Source organism: Selaginella moellendorffii, unplaced genomic scaffold (genome assembly GCF_000143415.4).
Source record: "Selaginella moellendorffii unplaced genomic scaffold, v1.0 SELMOscaffold_64, whole genome shotgun sequence".
NCBI classification, from domain to species: domain Eukaryota; kingdom Viridiplantae; phylum Streptophyta; class Lycopodiopsida; order Selaginellales; family Selaginellaceae; genus Selaginella; species Selaginella moellendorffii.
This window is the reverse complement of record NW_003314325.1, coordinates 710,113-728,311: the sequence shown is the minus strand read 5'-3', so window position 1 is coordinate 728,311 and position 18,199 is coordinate 710,113. Positions and strand designations below refer to the sequence as shown.

The 18,199-nt window shown below is 46.7% G+C and overlaps 3 protein-coding genes across 3 annotated transcripts; 1 reads left to right on the top strand and 2 right to left on the bottom strand.

The window, feature by feature from the left end:
• Positions 1-1,921: 1,921 nt before the first annotated feature.
• LOC9645141 (G-type lectin S-receptor-like serine/threonine-protein kinase SD2-5) lies at positions 1,922-4,615 on the bottom strand. The gene has a single exon (XM_002984759.2). The coding sequence runs from the start codon at positions 4,520-4,522 to the stop codon at positions 1,952-1,954; it is 2,571 nt and encodes an 856-aa protein (XP_002984805.2). The 5' UTR covers positions 4,523-4,615; the 3' UTR covers positions 1,922-1,951.
• A 4,535-nt stretch (positions 4,616-9,150) lies between these two features.
• On the top strand, positions 9,151-11,140 carry LOC9648725 (uncharacterized protein YmaE). The gene is made up of 9 exons (XM_024689891.1): positions 9,151-9,671; positions 9,724-9,804; positions 9,862-9,968; positions 10,038-10,337; positions 10,510-10,566; positions 10,627-10,766; positions 10,835-10,855; positions 10,916-10,936; positions 10,997-11,140. The coding sequence occupies exons 4-9, from the start codon at positions 10,049-10,051 to the stop codon at positions 11,138-11,140; spliced, it is 672 nt and encodes a 223-aa protein (XP_024545659.1). The 5' UTR covers positions 9,151-9,671; positions 9,724-9,804; positions 9,862-9,968; positions 10,038-10,048.
• A 216-nt stretch (positions 11,141-11,356) lies between these two features.
• LOC9645140 (carboxy-terminal domain RNA polymerase II polypeptide A small phosphatase 2) lies at positions 11,357-12,797 on the bottom strand. Its single transcript, XM_002984758.2, has 3 exons — positions 12,672-12,797; positions 12,236-12,404; positions 11,357-12,003 (listed from the first exon to the last, which is right to left on the bottom strand). The coding sequence occupies exons 1-3, from the start codon at positions 12,795-12,797 to the stop codon at positions 11,357-11,359; spliced, it is 942 nt and encodes a 313-aa protein (XP_002984804.2).
• Between the last annotated feature and the right edge of the window lie 5,402 nt (positions 12,798-18,199).

Sequence of the window (18,199 nt, the reverse complement as noted above, 5' to 3'; positions counted from 1 at the left end):
TAGCTTAGGCAAAAATTGATAAAGGGTTCAACAATATTGATATCTTGCCATCATGGTACTAAGGAAAGAACATCTGAAAGGACTCATTAATAAGTAGCTTTTGATATTTATAATACACTTTAATATTGAATGAAAAGACAAAGTTAAACTCTAAAGCTTATAGATAAAGAGTGAAGGGACAAAATCATAAACATCATTGAAACACTCTTAAATTATTTAAAATTCCAACATACCATTATATTATTTCAGTATATAAGCAGCCTAACATAAGGATGTAAGTATTTTGCTAACTAATATAATATAGAGCTTGGGGTTGGACATAATATATCTAATAAGCGATGATCTAGGTCACTCACGATGGTTAGCTTCCGGCGCCTGTTGGAGGAGGATCTAGGCATGGAAACCAGGAAGCTAGACAATGTCTTAAGTGGTCAACTTTCAACCCTCACTATCCTTACTATACATTTGGACTATATGAAAGATCACTTTTCACCCTAGTCCTAAAAAATAATTTTTGGGACAAGCTCAAAACTTTATAAAATGATGTTGAAAAGGAATTAAAATATAAGGCACAATATGAGAGTGTATAGTGGATATAAGTTATCATCATTATGTGAAGGTTTTTACCAAGTTAATGCAAATTAAAGCAAGAGATAATTAAAAGCTTAATTAACAAAAATACTTATCTAATAGATGTTAAGCCTAACACTTAAATAAAAGAGACTAATAAAAGGAATCAACAGTACTACACAAGATAAGAATGTCTAAAATAGTAACTTTGCACGTGATGATTGCAACATATGCTCTTGGTAGTGAGAAGTGGCATAAAGCTACAAGCAAAGCTGAGTTTCGGAGCTCGGTGCTCGTTAGTTTTCCCGTCTACAGTTTACTCACAGCTGATATTGACAAAGAAATGGCTACTACTCTTCATTCTTCATTTTCCACTCGAAAACCACTTTGTGAAGGATTTCCCAAGACATATGGTACGAAGTGCACAAGGCAGCTCTAGAGGAACTAGTCCTCTCGAAGGCAATGAAGACCCTGTTCTCAAGACAGGAAACTCACACGGTTATCTGATGTGACTGGCACTATTGCATGGGGCTCGTTTTACCGCAAGGTGCCGGACTTCCTCTTGGGGTGATGAGAGCTCTGGTTGGAAAATTCAGGTCAGATTTAACAGGGCTGGAGCTGCAGTGTGCATGAACCACCGGTGGCATTCCTTGTATGTGCACGGGGACGAGGAGTGCGAGGAGAAAGAAAGGCAGGAAGTAGCAGTAGCAGTGGCAGTCGAAGCAGGAAAGGATTGTGTGGTGCGTTTATGCCCCAAGTACAAGCTCCTTTTTGCGGGACTCTCGATCGGGTCCATCGATTCCATGATCGAGTGCCGTCCTCAAGGTCAAGGCAAGCGGATCCAATTTCTTAATCGGTCATTCTGCGTCAAGAACACTAAAGTCACCCAGCATCAAGAACACTAAATTCACCCGGCATCAACGTTGTTAACCCAGCTTGGCGCAAGTCGATCTGGCATGTGATTGCTATTAACGAACCCAATTGGCAGGCATCCTTCTTCGGCAGCCCTGCAGAACTGGATAGAATCAGCTTCTTGAGTGCTCAATCCATTTTGATGTGCTGGAAAATTCACCTGATCATCCTGAATTGCTTGGAAAATGACACATTCGCATTCATTGGTTGGGCACACCGCACTAATCTCCTCATAAGCGGCTCTACACACGGACGAACTGTCATCTGCAGCGTAGTGAAATATCGAAAGCAGCGCTTGGCGTATTCCAGCATTGAAACTTATCCCTAATACTGCCGTAAACACTCAAAGCCCTAAAACCAGAGTGTTTAGTTGGTTCATAAAGTTAATTTATGTGCCTATTTACTGGTAAAAGAATCCAAAATTTTTTCACGACTCCAATAGTCATCCAGTAATTACAATGCTCGATCCTCATCGAGCGCCCAAGCTTGTGTCCGACTGTGGCCAATACCCTCCTGCAGATGTAGAGCCTGTCACGCTGAGAAAATCAGCATGCTGGATGCGAGCTTCGTTCCTGGTTGAGAAGGGAAGGCTATCCAGGGGAATGTCCTCCACTGGGCTGGAGCCTTCTAGCATCTGCACAACCTTCCCCATCGATGGCCTTGAGCTCCCGTTCTCTTGCAGACACTGGAACGCAATCCTGATAACTGCTCGCACGACTGCTTCGTCACACTCGCCTTTCAGCCGCGGATCGACCAGCTCCATTTCCTTCTCTTGTGTCACCAGCTCCAATGCGTAAGCCGGGAGGTAAAACTTTTCTCTCTCAGAAACTCGAGAGAAGTTCCTCCGCCCGCTAATCACCTCCAGCAGCACGACTCCAAAGCTGTAAACGTCGCTCTTCTCTGTTATAGCAGCCTCCAGTAGCCACTCTGGTGCAAGGTACCCTGGAGTACCTCTCATTGTTGTCATAACGTAACTCTGATCGCGAGACATGAGCCTGGAGAGACCGAAGTCCGCCACTTTCGCGACCAAGTCCTCGTTCAGCAAGATATTCTGAGGCTTTATGTCGAGGTGGATAATCTTCTCTACGCATTCCTCATGCAAATATGCCAGACCCCTGGCCATCCCCAGCATAATTTCCATCCTCTGTTGCCAGTTCAGCACCTTCTGTTCGAGGAAATCTTGGTAGATCCACTTGTCCAGGGAACCATTCTCCATGTGTTCATAAACCAGAAGCCTGTTTAGACCCTCTGAGCAGAAGCCAAGCAGTTTTACCAGATTCCAATGATGAATTGTCCCTAGGACGGCAACTTCCGCATAGAATTCCTTCTTCCCCTGTCCTGTACTTTCCAGCTTCTTCACAGCAACTTTCCTACCATCTGGGAGTACACCTTCGTACACACCACCAAAACCACCGGTACCTAGGACTTTCGAGAAGTTATCTGTGATGCGTTCCAGATCCGAAAGGGTGAATCGTATCGGCCTCAAGTTCTCTATGGATTCAAGAAAGGTGTCACTGTCATATTGAACAGCCTGAATCTGTCTCCTCTTCTTGATGAAGAATATCACCGCTAAAATACATACCAGCATCAGGAACAAGCCGCCAACCACTATTCCAGCAATAGCACCAGCTGAGAGACCGGTGACACCCGGCTGAGGAGTACCACTGCCTTGTTCAACTTTTGTTGCCTTGATGTATGCAACATGACTTTGATTGGAAACTATCTGGAGAGTGACATTATTGGTCATGAAGCACGAGCTAGACTCGTTCCAATAGAAGAAAGCTGAACAGGAGCAGTTCTGCAAGCACCGGCTCCTGCAATCCTCGAAACTTGTGACTGTAGAATTCAAGTACCTGCTGGAAAAATACTCTGCACCTGGGACAGGAAGAAAATCGAGAGATTGAACGTCTGTGCAAGAGTCAACCCGAGGAGCAGTGCATGTGCTGCTCCAAGCTGCTGTTGTCCCGTCTGGGTTTAAACATCCTACGCAACCCCCGTTGGAACAAATCCCAAAAGGCTGGCACTTCTGAGGTAGCCAGCAGGAGTCGACGTCATCGAACAGCTGGTAAGGATCCTCCCACAGATTCATGGACCCTAGCGTGTAAGCCCGCAGATTTCCATCAGGTTCAAGTCGTATAAAGGATTGATTCTGCCAAGTGTTGGAATTCTTCAACTGCAAAGGCTCTGTTGCATTTAAGCTGCACAAAGTCTGGGACTTCAGGTTGGCAGCCGCAGAACCGTTGGTCTTAAGGTCGAGCAATAGTCCAGGTCCGTCTCCTTCGAGAACTGCAGCAACCAGTGAATCACAGGTACGAAGTGCACCACTGAGTGTATCCTGTCCGTAGTAGCTCCTGACCCAGTACGGTTGTTGAGAGCCTGAAAAGTTGGAATACAGGACCAGTCCACCAGGTTCCATGACCAGCGAGTAAACTCCCAAAGATGAATTACTCAGGGTTGTTCGACTCTGCAGCTTCATTCCTGGTTCGAAAATCTGGCTCACCATGAGGGTGTCACTTGGATGATCAAAACTTTGCCACAAGATGGTGTTGTTGGATCTGACTACAAAATTACCTGTTGGCAGAATTTCTGCATGGGTAGCCCCTTTGTTGGCCGTATCAGTTGACCACACAGATCTTCCATCTGCGTCTCGGAGCACAAGGTTCCCATCAGCTCCAAGGGTGAGACTGGCATTGAACCCAACTGGATCCTCTCGGTTGGCTTCCCAGATCAATCTACTCGTATACGAAGGCCCTGAATACGATAAATCCGCATTCAGTACCAAAGCAAGCGTGTACCGACCCGGTGTAGAATTCGCAAAACCCAGATTGTACAGACCGCGGTCTGATTCAAAGAAGGCAGTCCTGTAAAAGGTAGAATCATATATGTCTTGCTTCTCCAGTGGAGCCCCGAACCGTCCAAGATCATTGTTGATATACACTAGAGGCTGGCTTGTAGGGACGTCCACTGATGCTGCTAGAAATGGTATGATCGCCAAACAACAGTATACCAAAATACCTCGAACTCGCATCTTCATCTTCATGATCCGAGGCGCTTGCTGTGCCTGAAATCCTGCCGCTCCTTCATTTCAACAGTGCGATAATTCCGGCTTTACAGTTGTCATCGCACCTTGTAAAGCAAGAACCTTGATCATGATCAGGTTATTGACCTGGGGGAATCGCTTAGTGCTCAAGAGTTGTACTAACCCCGCGTTCATTTGCGCGTGGAACCGGCAATATCCAGAATGCCGGCTTGACTGCATCGCACCTTGTAAAAAGAATACCACCTTGACCGCGGAAAGCAGCTCCAAGAACCCTAAGCCCGTCCGATTCCCCTATATCAAACTCCAACATCGTCGTGCATTTCAGCGCCAGCCCGGGTTCGAATCCCCAGAGTCAAAGATTTAGAGCAATTTCCTAATCCGTCATTCTCCGGGGCCATTGATATTCCTGTTGGATTCCGCTCTTTCGCAAAACCAAACTCGGATGTGACGTTCACAGATCAACAAGAACAGCAGCTGCCCTTTCATCACACCAGCTTTCAATCAATCGAGCGAGCGAGCAAGCGAGCGACTGACTTCATGTTTCGGTGCTTGAACCAAAAAAGAAACAAAAGAGGAACGGAAGTGGCCGAGCTTTTCAGCACAAGCGGACATATCACCAACACAATGCTCTGCTTTCTGATTGGATTCTTTTTTCCCTTTCGATCCAATGCGGCTCTTGGTGGGCAGTCAGGATCGGTACGCCTACTGCAAGAGCTTCTGAGCCAAAATTCCATTTCTCTGGGCTGCATTAGGGTCGTCAAGCACAAAAAACATTTGAAACGGACGAATCGGAGCCCGAGTCTTCTTCTTCTCCCTCCTCACCGATTCCAACGAAAAGTAAAAATTTGGAAACAAGTCGATCAATCGATCCATCAGCTTATCAAACATGCAGGCTGGGTCGATCGATCGATCGATGATATCAGTGGGCTATTTCGTTGGCTGAGCTCATGCTATGGTGATGGTGCTGCTTGTCTCGACCCATGAGCCACTGGAGCGGTCAAATTCCCGCAAACAAAGGAAAACAGAGGAATTTCGGGAATAGCTTGGGAATTAATTGTGGAGACATTTCCCCCAAATTGAAAGGGGAAAATGAAAATAGTACAGTACAGGAAAATTCAAGGTTTTTTTCCCTTAAATTCCCCTGAAGCAGTTGTTCAGACCAAGCAGTTATTCTCGGGCTCTGTCCTCGGGCCCGAGAACAGAGAACTGTTGTTCTCAGGCTCGGTTCTCAGGCTCTGTTCTAACCTACCACGTCGCTCAAACCTGGCCTCAGTTTTTCATCAGCATTCGTGCACACGAGGGCCACTTGTATCACCCTCGAGAACTCTGCTTCTAAGCTCTCGGAAGAATCCCTCTTTAGTTTCCTGTCCACGAATTCAAGCAGTTTCCCCCTTTGTTTCATGCTCCAAGTTTGAATGCAGCCACAGTACAGCTTTAACAAAAACATGTGAGTGAAGAACATACCCACTGCAGTAGCAGCTGTTCATCAGTTGGAAGCGTGAGATTGTTATAAGAGATGATCTCCAAAAGAAGTACTCCATAGCTATAGACATCAACCTTGAATGTTAGTCGACCTTGCAATGCATATTGTGGTGCAAATCCGCTGCATGGGACATAAGTTATAGGGAAAATGTAGCAACTTACAATGTTCTTGTGATTGAAGCCTTTTTCTAAGTTGAAGAGTTTCGAAATTCCAAAGTCCAAGATCTTTGCATTGAGCTTTATATCCAGGAGGATGTTTCAGCAACACCAATTGCAATGCTAAATCAAGTTGGCCAGTCAAGATTCAGAGTTGGATTTGCAGCTGTAAATGAAAATCCAACATGATGAAAACAATTCAAGCAATTCCAAACAACTTACAGAATAGTAGCCTACCTTGCTGTAGCATGTATTATGTGGACGCTTTAGAGTGACTTGTCAAACATATCACTAAATCCTTAGCAAGTATGAGAGATTTTTTTTTAAAGCCTTTGGTTTCTAGGATGGATTTCCAATTACTTTGATTTAGCAAAAATGAAAATTTCAAAGGAAGGAGCGGTAAGGTAGCCAAATGATAAAGCCGTGAATAACCTTAGCACATATTATGATAACTGAAACTTAATGTCAAAGTTGACACGAAATAAAAGAGAAGATGATGGTGCCCTCAAATATAGAACTTCCTAAGAAGGGAAAGTGGAATTGCATAATATGTGCAATGCAAGGTGTCAAAGATACCCAGGAAATTGACTTTAAGAAATCAAGATTAAAAATTCCAAAGTGCAAAGTTTATATCAATGAAAACTGAGATTACTCCATAATGAATAGTGGGATTGAGTTAAAGAAGGTGTCTTTAATAGGTTTAACAAAAACTGAATCAATAAAAGGAAAGAACCACCACAAGTGGTCGAATGAATCTCTAAATTGGAGAGACTATACTCTTTAGAGTACCATAATTCTGGCCGTAAAGAATTTCATGGATTTTTTCTCTCAGGCTCGCTGGTTTTGGAGGTGGGAGTGTTGTCCCGCTTAAATGGCAATCCACAATTTGAGAGGAGTATGCGCAGTACTAGTGAACTGAACTTACTGGGAACGAACCTTGACATAACTGAAGATTTGTTCGATTGCATATTCTGGAACGCAGAGAGAGTTCAGTAGCTTTGGTTCTGACCTCCAGCATGGATGTAAAGCGGATTTCAGTCACTGACGGCGGAAGTTTGCCGGCTGAGAAAGAATCCAACAGCTCCAAATTTCCTTTAGCTCCAATCTAAACTCGCCTCAAGATGTTCGTCTTTCACTGATATCTATTCTGACTTGAGCATTGAGAACGTGTGTTTCATTGTAGATCATTCCAACCATGGTGGTGAAACCATGGTTATCAACGTTAAGGTGCTACTACTGCCACTGGAGTAAAAGTTTGTGCGAGCTTTTGTGTGAGTTCGGGCTCTTGGATCTTTATCTATGGGACATTGCCCCCTTTGTTTGCTCAATCTATTCTCTTTTCTCTTGGCTCTCCAGAAATTATGGCTCCTACTCGAAAGCTTGTGCTTGCATCGCTCCTCTCGTGCCTGGTCATCGCTGCGGCTTTTGCTGCTGCAGTTTTGTTTAGTTCTTTCTCCAAAATCTCGATAGTTTCTGTGTCCACACCAGCGACGACCATGGCGATCCATCAGCAAACTACAGTGCTCAATAGTATAACTCTCTGTGTGTTTTCCATGGCGTTTTTTCTGTGGATCTTAGCCTTCCTTTACACGGCTAGGCCATGTTTTGTTTTTGGAAGTTAAGCTTGACTCGAGAAAATAAAGTGGTCAAGAAATGGATGATCTTGCTGGCCGGGTCTACTCTGCTGGATTTGTCACAGTCTTCGCTGGTTGTGAATTTCGAGTCGGAGGACACGTTCATTGACCCTGAAGGCAGCGCTTGCGGCAGTGGAAGCGTATACAATTTCTAGATTTTGAGAAGCACTGTTTTCTGCTACATTTCAAGTGGCTTGCAGATCCGTGGTGGTATGAACTTGGGGAACGTGAAGTCCTATCTCGATACTGGGGCGAGTCATGTGTTGTCACCTCGGTAAGTGTTTTACATCAGTCTTGGAATTTAACTCTTAACATTGTGTGTGTGAGACTAAGTCTTGCTCTGGCATTCTCTCGTGAGCAAGGAGCGCGATGCAATCGTCTGGATGGCAATGGTGCCAGCTTTTGCTCACAAGGGACAACTCTTGGAAACTTAGTTTGGTGCCCGGAAGAGGCTCATCGCTTCTTGGAGGTGGCCAATTCCAGAGATAGGCCGAGAGGAGCACTGTGCGCGCCATCTTGCTCTTGTAAGGCATTCGATCGTAAATAAACATTGCATTTTCAAGATGGTTTCTAGAGGTGAGCATATGGATCATTGTTGCCCAAGAGATGAGCCATCTTTAGGAAGGAATCTAGTGCCTCGTCCAAATGCCCATTCGAGGCATATGCGCCAAGCATGGAGTTCCAAGCCACCACGTGCCTCTCAAACAAACATTTAGCCTCCTCCAAGCAGCCATGAGGTGCATAGCCGTCGATCATAGCCGTAAACGCCACCTCATTAAGATCCGGGGCCTTTGCTTTCTCCATATGCCCGGCGTTCAAAGAGATCTTTGGCTTCATCCAGCCGCCGGTTCTGGCAGTGGCCTTGGATCATGGCCGTCCACGGCGCGTGAGAGATGCCCGTTATGGGCATATGGCACGATCATGGCCGTGCTAGAAACGAGTGTTTGCTCCGGCATGGAGTGGAATACCGCCTCCGCCTCGGGCGAGTACATCTCGATCATCGCGTTCCAGGTGATGGAATTCTTTGCAGGGATGCGATCGAAGAGCTGCTTGGCGCGCTGCACGTCCCCGGCCGCGGCGTATGGGCGTTGCTGGACACAATCTCCTGCCGCGGTATGCTTTCCAGGACCGATCGCGCCTGCTTCAGGTCGTGGTTGCGAATGTAGGCCTGGAGGGTGAGATTCCAAGAGAAGAGATTGGGATCCGAGGTAGAATCGAAGACCGATCGCGCTTCCTCCAGGCAGCCGCAGCGGCCATACATCTGGACGAGGACATTTCGCAGGAAGACGCTGTTGTTGTGGTCGCTGTGAAGGATGTGGGCGATGGATCCGGCGGCCATTGTCGCAAGATGCGGCAAGCTCTTATGCGCATCGCATCATGGCCGTTGGATGATGGGGACGTCCGAGGTTCAAGTCCTGGCAGGTTCTAGCTTCCATGGTCCAGCCACGATGTTTTTCATGGCACGCGGCGAGAACTCATCCCCCATCGCTCAGCTGCACTCCAAATGCCGGGCGCGCTCGTCAACGACACAATTAACTTCCTGGACACAAGTGGAAGAGAGCAGGCTGGTTTTCCGGGCGATGGATCAAAAGGATATCATCTCCTAGTGTGTTGCGCAACTTACGTTTGGGTTGAGCGTCTCAGCGGCAGTGCAAGATCCATCCTATCCGGTAAGCTCTTATTCCGTTTGCTCTCTTCTTGTTTCTTCTCTTCCAGTTGTGAGTTTTCCGATTATGTTGACACGGTTGTGATGATCGGACAAGCCAGCACTTTCCAAAAGGACAGCACTATCCATACTTATGGAAACATCGTCTACATGAAATGCACATCTACTATACGATCTACATCTCGGACGTCTGTCCTAAGTCCATCTACAGGTACAAGAAAACTCATTTATATTTTGGAGAGAACTAAACGAGTGAAAAATAGGTGGCCATAGAGACTGGAACCCTCCAAATACGCTGCGTTCTAGCTGATAGTCGTCAGCTGCTCTATACCGATGGCTTTCCAGTAAGAAACGTGTTTAACCGTGTTATATGCGCTTGCTTCAATGGAGCGCTCAAACAGGAGGCTTGGACATGCGAGTGATAGTAAGCAAGATAAGCAGGGTCTGACCTGAGGTTCTGCTCCGCCTCCACCACATCCAGCAGCTGATATCTCCAGAGGATCTCAAGGTCTGTCAATCTTTCTCCTCGAGTTTTAACAAGTTTGTCCTTCTACTGAGATCTTGGTTATCTCTTAAGGTTTCTAAGCAATGCACGGCGTTATTGCTTTCTACAAAGACACCACGAGAATCCTCGTTAACACTCTTGGATTTCAAAGTTATGGAGGCACACGTCTGGGTGGGATGTTTTGTCAGAAATCCTGGAGGTCTCGAGTTTTCTTGACTTTTAGTTTTAGGGAAGGTCAGGTATGGACGTCCATGAGCAAGATGAGATTGCAGTTTCGCAATGGTATCAAGAAGCATGAGCCGCAGGTCTTCGAGATCATAACCTTTCCAAAGTTTGGCATTGGACAGCGTGCGTTTCTCATCCAGACTCAAGGTATGTATGTTTGGAGCTATGGCCGTTGTGCATTTTTTATGGTTTTTATGTTTTTGATAGAGGGAAACATACTGTGGGACTGCATCTCATTTCTAGACGATGCCACAGTGGAGATAACCAAGTCACTAGGTGGATTGAGAGCGATTGCCATCTCTCACCCGCATTACTACAGCACAAACTCTCGATGGAGCGAGGCTTTTGGAGGCGTCCTGGTTTATACCCACGAATGGTATTGTCTACCTTTGTTTCTCTCTTTCATTTCGATCTTTCTGTATCCATACTTTTGTAGAGTGGTTTACCAGCACGAAAAGGTTAAGTTCTACTATGGGAGGGACTCACGCTTTTAGCCATTTTGCTGTTGCACAAATCCTCCACTGGTCTCATGGAGCTCAAGGGAGAGGTGTTTTATTCACTGGAGATATCTTACAGGTATAAACTTCTGTCGTTTACAAACTTTGTTTTCGTTTTGTTTTCCTCACTCCATGTTTGATTTGTAGGTGGGGATGGACAACAAAACAGTGAGCATAATGAGATCGTATCCAAGCTATATACCACTCTCGTCCATGTTTGATTTGTAGGTGGGGATGGACAACAAAACAGTGAGCATAATGAGATCGTATCCAAGCTATATACCACTCTCGTCCATGTTTGATTTGTAGGTGGGGATGGACAACAAAATAGTGAGCATAATGAGATCGTATCTAAACTATATACCACTCTTGTCAAGCCACACTAATAGGCCAGGTGATCGAGCCATGGGATTTTGGGAGGCTCTACGTTGCGTTTCAGGACAGACAGGATGACGCTGCTTAAGCATCACAATTATCGATTGACTCTCAAGTAATGAATCAGACTGAAACTCGAGATGTCTTTCTGATTATGATTTGCCATAACATTGTTTCCAAAGCTAAATTGGACATTTGTTTTTGTGAGGGAGACAGTGCCACAATCAATTTAGAGTGAGCAGTGTTACAGCATACACAGTGGATACATGAGTTTCTCTTTACAAGATCTTTTGTCTAACTTTTAAGCTTCTCCAACGCTTGTCTTACATCTTCAGCTCTTGCAATTTCCTTAAGCAGATTGCTTATCTTCTTCAATTCATCATATTTATGCCCTTTCCTGTTTTTGAATGCACGGATGACAATTCCATTGCTGGGCTGCAAGCAAAAGGACTCTGGCTTGTCGTCCACGATCACCGTGTGTCTGAGGTCCCGCCCTAATCTCGAAAAATCTTTCACAACCTTTCTCCCTCCCACTTCCTTGGGCGAGCATGAATCTCTGTAGAGGCGATGGGTGAAGAGATTCCCAGCTGGGTTGAGCCTATCCAATATCCTGTCCGCATAAGGCTTCACAGCTCGAGTAAAAACCACAATCTCATATATCTGACTCATCTCATTTAGAAATGTATCCACACCCAACCGCTTTGCGACAAGGTAGCGCTGCAATGGAAGAGTCTTCCCACTGAAGAGCTTGAGGGACGCTGTGGCCTTGTGGGCATGGATTAGTGTCTTGTCCATGTCTAACACAAGAGTGGGTTTCTCCTCCAAAACTGGCGGTAGTAGTGGAGAACTGTATGTCACCTTTACCTTTTTGTTCTTTACTTTGGTCACCATGTTGAGTGTTGCAAAACTCCAATCGCCATATTCTCTTGCCCTCTTCATCGCTGTGATAAAAAAGAAAGAAAGAACACAAGCCCTAATTGTAAAGGATCTTTATAAATCAAATTAAATACACTTTACTAAATATACCATAATTCTGGCCGTAGAAAATTTCATGGATTTTTTCTCTCAGGCTCGCTGGTTTTGGAGGTGGGAGCGTTGTCCCGCTTAAATGGCAATCCACAGTTTGAGAGGAGTATGCGCAGTACTAGTGAACTGAACTTACTGGGAACGAACCTTGACATAACTGAAGATTTGTTCGATTGCATATTCTGGAACGCAGAGAGAGTTCAGTAGCTTTGGTTCTGACCTCCAGCATGGATGTAAAGCGGATTTGAGTCACTGAAGGCGGAAGTTTGCCGGCTGAGAAAGAATCCAACAGCTCCAAATTTCCTTTAGCTCCAATCTAAACTCGCCTCAAGATGTTCATCTTTCGCTGATATCTATTCTGACTTGAGCATTGAGAACGTGTGTTTCATTGTAGATCATTCCAACCATGGTGGTGAAACCATGGTTATCAACGTTAAGGTGCTACTACTGCCACTGGAGTAAAAGTTTGTGCGAGCTTTTGTGTGAGTTCGTGCTCTTGGATCTTTATATATGGGAGATTGCCCCCTTTGTTTGCTCAATCTATTCTCTTTTCTCTTGGCTCTCCAGAAATTGTGGCTCCTACTCGAAAGCTTGTGCTTGCATCGCTCCTCTCATGCCTGGTCATCGCTGCGGCTTTTGCTGCTGCAGTTTTGTTTAGTTCTTTCTCCAAAATCTCGATAGTTTCTGTGTCCACACCAGCGATGACCATGGCAATCCATCAGCAAACTACAGTGCTCAATAGTATAACTCTCTGTGTGTTTTCCATGACGTTTTTTCTGTGGATCTTAGCCTTCCTTTACACGGCTAGGCCATTTTTTGTTCTTTGAAGTTAAGCTTGACTCGAGAAAATAAAGTGGTCAAGAAATGGATGATCTTGCTGGCCGGGTCTACTCTGCTGGATTTGTCACAGTCTTCACTGGTTGTGAATTTCGAGTCGGAGGACACGTTCATTGACCCTGAAGGCAGCGCTCGTGGCACTGGAAGCGTATACAATTTCCAGATGTTGAGAAGCGCTGTTTTCTGCTACATTTCAAGTGGCTTGCAGATCCATGGTGGTATGAACTTGGGGAACGTGAAGTCCTATCTCGATACTGGGGCGAGTCATGTGTTGTCACCTCGGTAAGTGTTTTACATCAGTCTTGGAATTTAACTCTTAACATTGTGTGTGTGAGACTAAGTCTTGCTCTGGCATTCTCTCATGAGCAAGGAGCGCAATGCAATCGTCTGGATGGCAATGGTGCCAGCTTTTGCTCACAAGGGACTCCTCTTGGAAACTTGAGTTTGGTGCCCAGAAGAGGCTCATCGCTTCTTGGAGGTGGCCAATTCCAGAGATAGGCCGAGAGGAGCACTGTGCGCGCCATCTTGCTCTTGTAAAGCATTCGATCATAAATAAACTTTGCATTTTCAAGATGGTTTCTAGAGGTGAGCATATGGATCATTGTGAGCCATCTTTAGGAAGGAATCTAGTGCCTCGTCCAAATGCCCATTCGAGGCATATGTGCCAAGCATGGAGTTCCAAGCCACCACGTGCCTCTCAAACAAACATTTAGCCTCCTCCAAGCAGCCATGAGCTTGCCAAACGCCCTCGCTATCATGCCTTTTGTGTTAGTCTCATTTCGGTCCAAAATGTTATTTATGAAAAGTGTCTAGATTCGCTCATTTGGCATATTTATGGAATGTAGAGATTAGCTTGAACACAATGGTGTTCGTCCCGTGTCCAAATTTGCAATTTAGCGCCATTCCATATTTAGTAAGTTTCAAGCTTGTCCCAGAGACTAACTCCTGATACTAAGGGAGACTTGGGGTGAAAGCCTAAAGTGTGTGTTCCTCAAAGGGGAGTAAACGACTAAATTTTCCATTCTACTTTGGTCACTTAACTACACCTTTGACCACTTAGAGGAGTCTCACTCACAACTTCCGTAAGTCTTATTTTGGACTTAGGGAGTTACTAACCCCAAGAATGGCATCCATGCCACTTAACCATTGCACTTGGTTCAAGTGCTCCACATGTCCGATCCCATGACTGACACCCTAAGGTACCACCGACATATTAACCTATTACGTTAAGGCCATGCCCATTCACCTTGGTCACACTAGTGGTCTAACACCACCTATATTAGTATCCCATCTCTCAAGGAATGGGACATCCATCCACAAGTGATCATCCTAGATCCACTCCTCAATATCTTTAAGATGCCCATAGACATGGGGATTAGCCTTCTCTAATATCCCTTTTTCGGTTCCCACCAAGTCCTTTTTCTGTCCATGGCCATGTTTGCCAACACTACTATTGAATCAAGGCCCACAAGCTCGACCACTAAGTCCCATGTGTAAGGAACCAACTCGCCGAGGTGTCGTAGGCTAAAGGAGCCCCGAAAGCATGACCAAAATGATAAAGAGTTCATTGGATGGAACCAAGTCTAAGATCGAGTCCAAGACCGACTCTAAGACCGAGTTCGAGATAGAGTCCGGAATCGAGTCCAAGACCGACTCAGAGACCGAGTTCGAGACTGAGCTCGAGACGGAGTCCGAGATCCGAAATCGGGTCCAAGACCGAGTCCGAGGTCGAGTTCGAGGCCGAGTCCGAGATCGGGTCCGAGATCGAGTCCGAGATCGAGTCTGAGACCGAATCCGAAGTCGGATCCGAGATCGAGTCTGAGATCGAGCCAGAGACTAAGTTCGAGTACTAATACGGGTCAAGGGGTGAAAGCCCAAAGCGTGCGTCTCCCAGGGGGGGGGGGGGGGGGGGGGCTGCAGGGGGTTCCAAAAGTATAGTAGGGATAGTGAGGTCCAGGAACCAGTCTTGAAGGAACTCTCCAGCAGTGCTTCCAAACTAGCTTGAGGTTGAGACTGGGGCCGAGGGGCCTTGGGTGGGAGTGAGCATGGGCTTGGGTGGTGCCAGAGGGGCCACCCAGGGATGTGTTCAAGAGCAGCTCCCACTCCTGAAAGGGAAACCGACTGCGGTGCTCCTGGCTCATGTGGAGTGGTGCCCCATTTGAGTACCTTGTAGCTCATTGGTCCTCGCCCTTCCTAGGGGCTTGGGCCTTCCCTTCGGGATGGAAGTGGGGGGTAGAGGTACCCATACTGGGCCGTTAAGCCACGGTGTTTCGCCCCGACGTCCCGAAGCAAGTGCTGCACCCAAGGCTTGGGATTTAGAGGGTCCCATGATCAAGTCTTGTTGTACCAAGGGGTGTTAGGAACCTGGAGGCTTGGTGTGCTTGGCTGCTTGTGCCTGCGGGGAGTGTAGCCAAACCTTAAGTCCAGTTTAACCCGGGGAGGGGGATTAGGAGAGATTTGGTAATCCGTAGATGGATGGCTAACACTCCGTTGCTCGTGCAGTGAGTAGCTGAAACCAAGTAGGACCAAGTAGGAGCTGGTACAAGAGGCGAGAACCTTGGCAAGGGAACTTAGCACAAGCCAAGGAGGTGTTGGTCAGATAGACGAGGTAAGCTGGCAAATTGGCAAGGAAAAATTTGTGGCTTACAATTTGGTATCGGAGCCTTTTCCTCAGTTCTAGTGAAGGATAGAGGTGGATTGTTGGGAGATGGCAAAGGTAGGGCGGAAGCGAACCAAGGCAGAGACGGAACCTCCTCCAGAGCTGGAGCCTCCGGTTGAACGAGAGGCTATGGATGAGGAATCCTTGCATGAGGAGGACTCTAGTGAGGAAACTTCCAAACAGGAGTCCGGTGGCGAGGTTCGGTAGTTCAAGGCTCGATTGGACGTGCTAGAAGGACAGTTGGCACAGACCAATGCCCTGCTGGAGACCCTCGTATGCAAACTAAAGTGTGATGAGAAGCGGAAGAAAAAGAGAAAGACTGCGGATGCTGGCAGCGCAGAAGGTGCGGACCCTTCGGCAGGGACGGAGGCAGAACCAAACAAGGTCGAACAGACCGAAGTAGAATCAGTCCCTCAAGCAGTTCCCAAGTACAAACCAAAGCCCCCACCGGTTTTCAAGGGAGTGAATGACTATAAGGTGGTGGAGGATTGGTTTTACGATATGGAGGACTACTTTCGAGCGTTGCGAGTACCGAGCTCGGAGAAGGTCCCATGTGCAAAACCATACTTGGTAGATAATGCCAAGTCTTGGTGGAGAACAACGGAGGCCAACGAAGGACCGGTGGTCACTTGGGACATGATGAAGGCGAGGATCCGCGCAACATATGTTCCTCCGAATGCCACTCTGCATCTGAGGGATGAACTGAGTAGGCTGAAACAGACAGGAACCATCCAGGAATATGTGAATGGGTTCATGGCAAAGAGGATACTTGTCACAGACATGGGGGATATGGATGCGTTCCATGCCTTCATATCAGGTTTGCAAACCTAGGCTCACGGTGAGGTGATGCGCTGGAACCCGACCAATTACAAGGAAGCGTTGGATGCGGCCATCAAGGTGCGTTTCAACGATAACCTGCGAAAGGGGAACACGACGGGGTTGGGATCCACATTTAGCAAAGGGGCCAAACCAAGGGGAATGTATAGCAAGGGGAAATTCAAGAAGAGTTTCTCTAAGAATGAGTCCTCGGGGTTCCGGAAAGGCAAATCCGGTGGCCAGCGAGCGAGTACGTGGGGGAGTCAAGCGAAAAGAGACAAACCCACGGATAAGAAGGTCAAGTTGTATAGCAGCGTGGGAAACAACGTATGCTACAACTGCGGTGAAGCGGGACACTTTTCAAGGGAATGTCCCTACCCGAAGAAGGCCAGAGCCAATATGGCCATCAAGTCGGGTGAAGTCTAAACTGAGGTATGTGATCCAGTCCTTAACTCAAAGTTACTCATTACATGAGCAACTTTGGTAGAGAGTCCTTCACGACATCTATTAGCCCTTCGAGGGAAGCTCGGAGGTAGCTTTGTTAAGATCCTTATTGACACGGGTGCTTCGGATAATTTTGTGGCTGCAGACATAGTCCAGCAAGCCGAACTAACGGTGCAGCGGCTAGGCGAACCAAGGACTATAGAGTTTGTTCAAGGTAGCCAAAGCACCGATGAGGTACTTCCACAAGCGAGAGTCGAAGTAGGGACATGGAAAGTAGACATGGATTTCACCGTGTTGGACATGGCGGGATTTGACGTGATCTTCGGAATGGATTGGTTCAATTGGTTCGTGGTAGCCTTGCATGGACAAGGTAGGAACCTTATGGTACTGGCGAATGCCCAAGGAAGAAGATCTAGGGTGGAGGTCCAGGATCTAAAGGTAGGGCAAAGCAAGGCCAAAGATTCCTGCTTAAACCTGGTGTCCATGAGAGGACAACTCACTAAAGGAACTAAAGCAGCCTTTTTGTGCTTACTCTTGGTGAAGAGTGACAAATATATAGGAACGGAAGAAGCACCTTTAGTGATCCAGTGGGTGTTGGACCAATTCCAGGATACCATGCCGGAGGAGCTACCGGTGGGGTTGCCCCCTGCATGACCGATAGAACATAAGATTGAGCTGGTCGAGGGTGCCGAGGCGGTGGTTCGTCCCCCCTATCGTTTAAACGAAAAAGAACTCAAGGAGCTCAAGTGCCAACTAGAGGAGTTGGTAGACAAAGGGTATGTTAGGTTGAGCAAGTTGCCGTATGGGGCACCAGTATTATTTGTGAAAAAGAAATATGGTTCTATGTGCTTGTGCATAGACTACCGGTTGCTCAACAAGTATACAAAGAAGAACAAGTACCCTTTGCCAAGAATTGAGGACCTGTTCGATAGGTTGGGAAAGGCAAAATACTTCTCGAGGATTGACCTAAGGTCAGGATACTACCAGATCAGGGTAGCCGAGGAAGATATCGAAAAGACAACCTGTCGAATGAGGTATGGGAGCTTTGAGTTTCTGGTGATGCCCTTTGGGCTATGCAATGCGCCGACAATGTTTTCGGCGTTGATGAACCACATCTTTGTACCCTATCTGGATCATTTCGTGGTCGTCTATATCGATGACATCCTGATCTATAGCGAGACGCTAGAGGAGCATGCCGAACACTTGGTGAAGGTGTTTGAGAAACTAAGGGAACACAAACTGTATGCTAAAGAGAGCAAATGTGACTGTGCTCAACAAGAGGTAAAGTTTCTCGGGCATGTGGTGGGCCAGGATGGGCTCAAGGTGGACCCGGAGAAGGTCCAAGTGATCCAGGA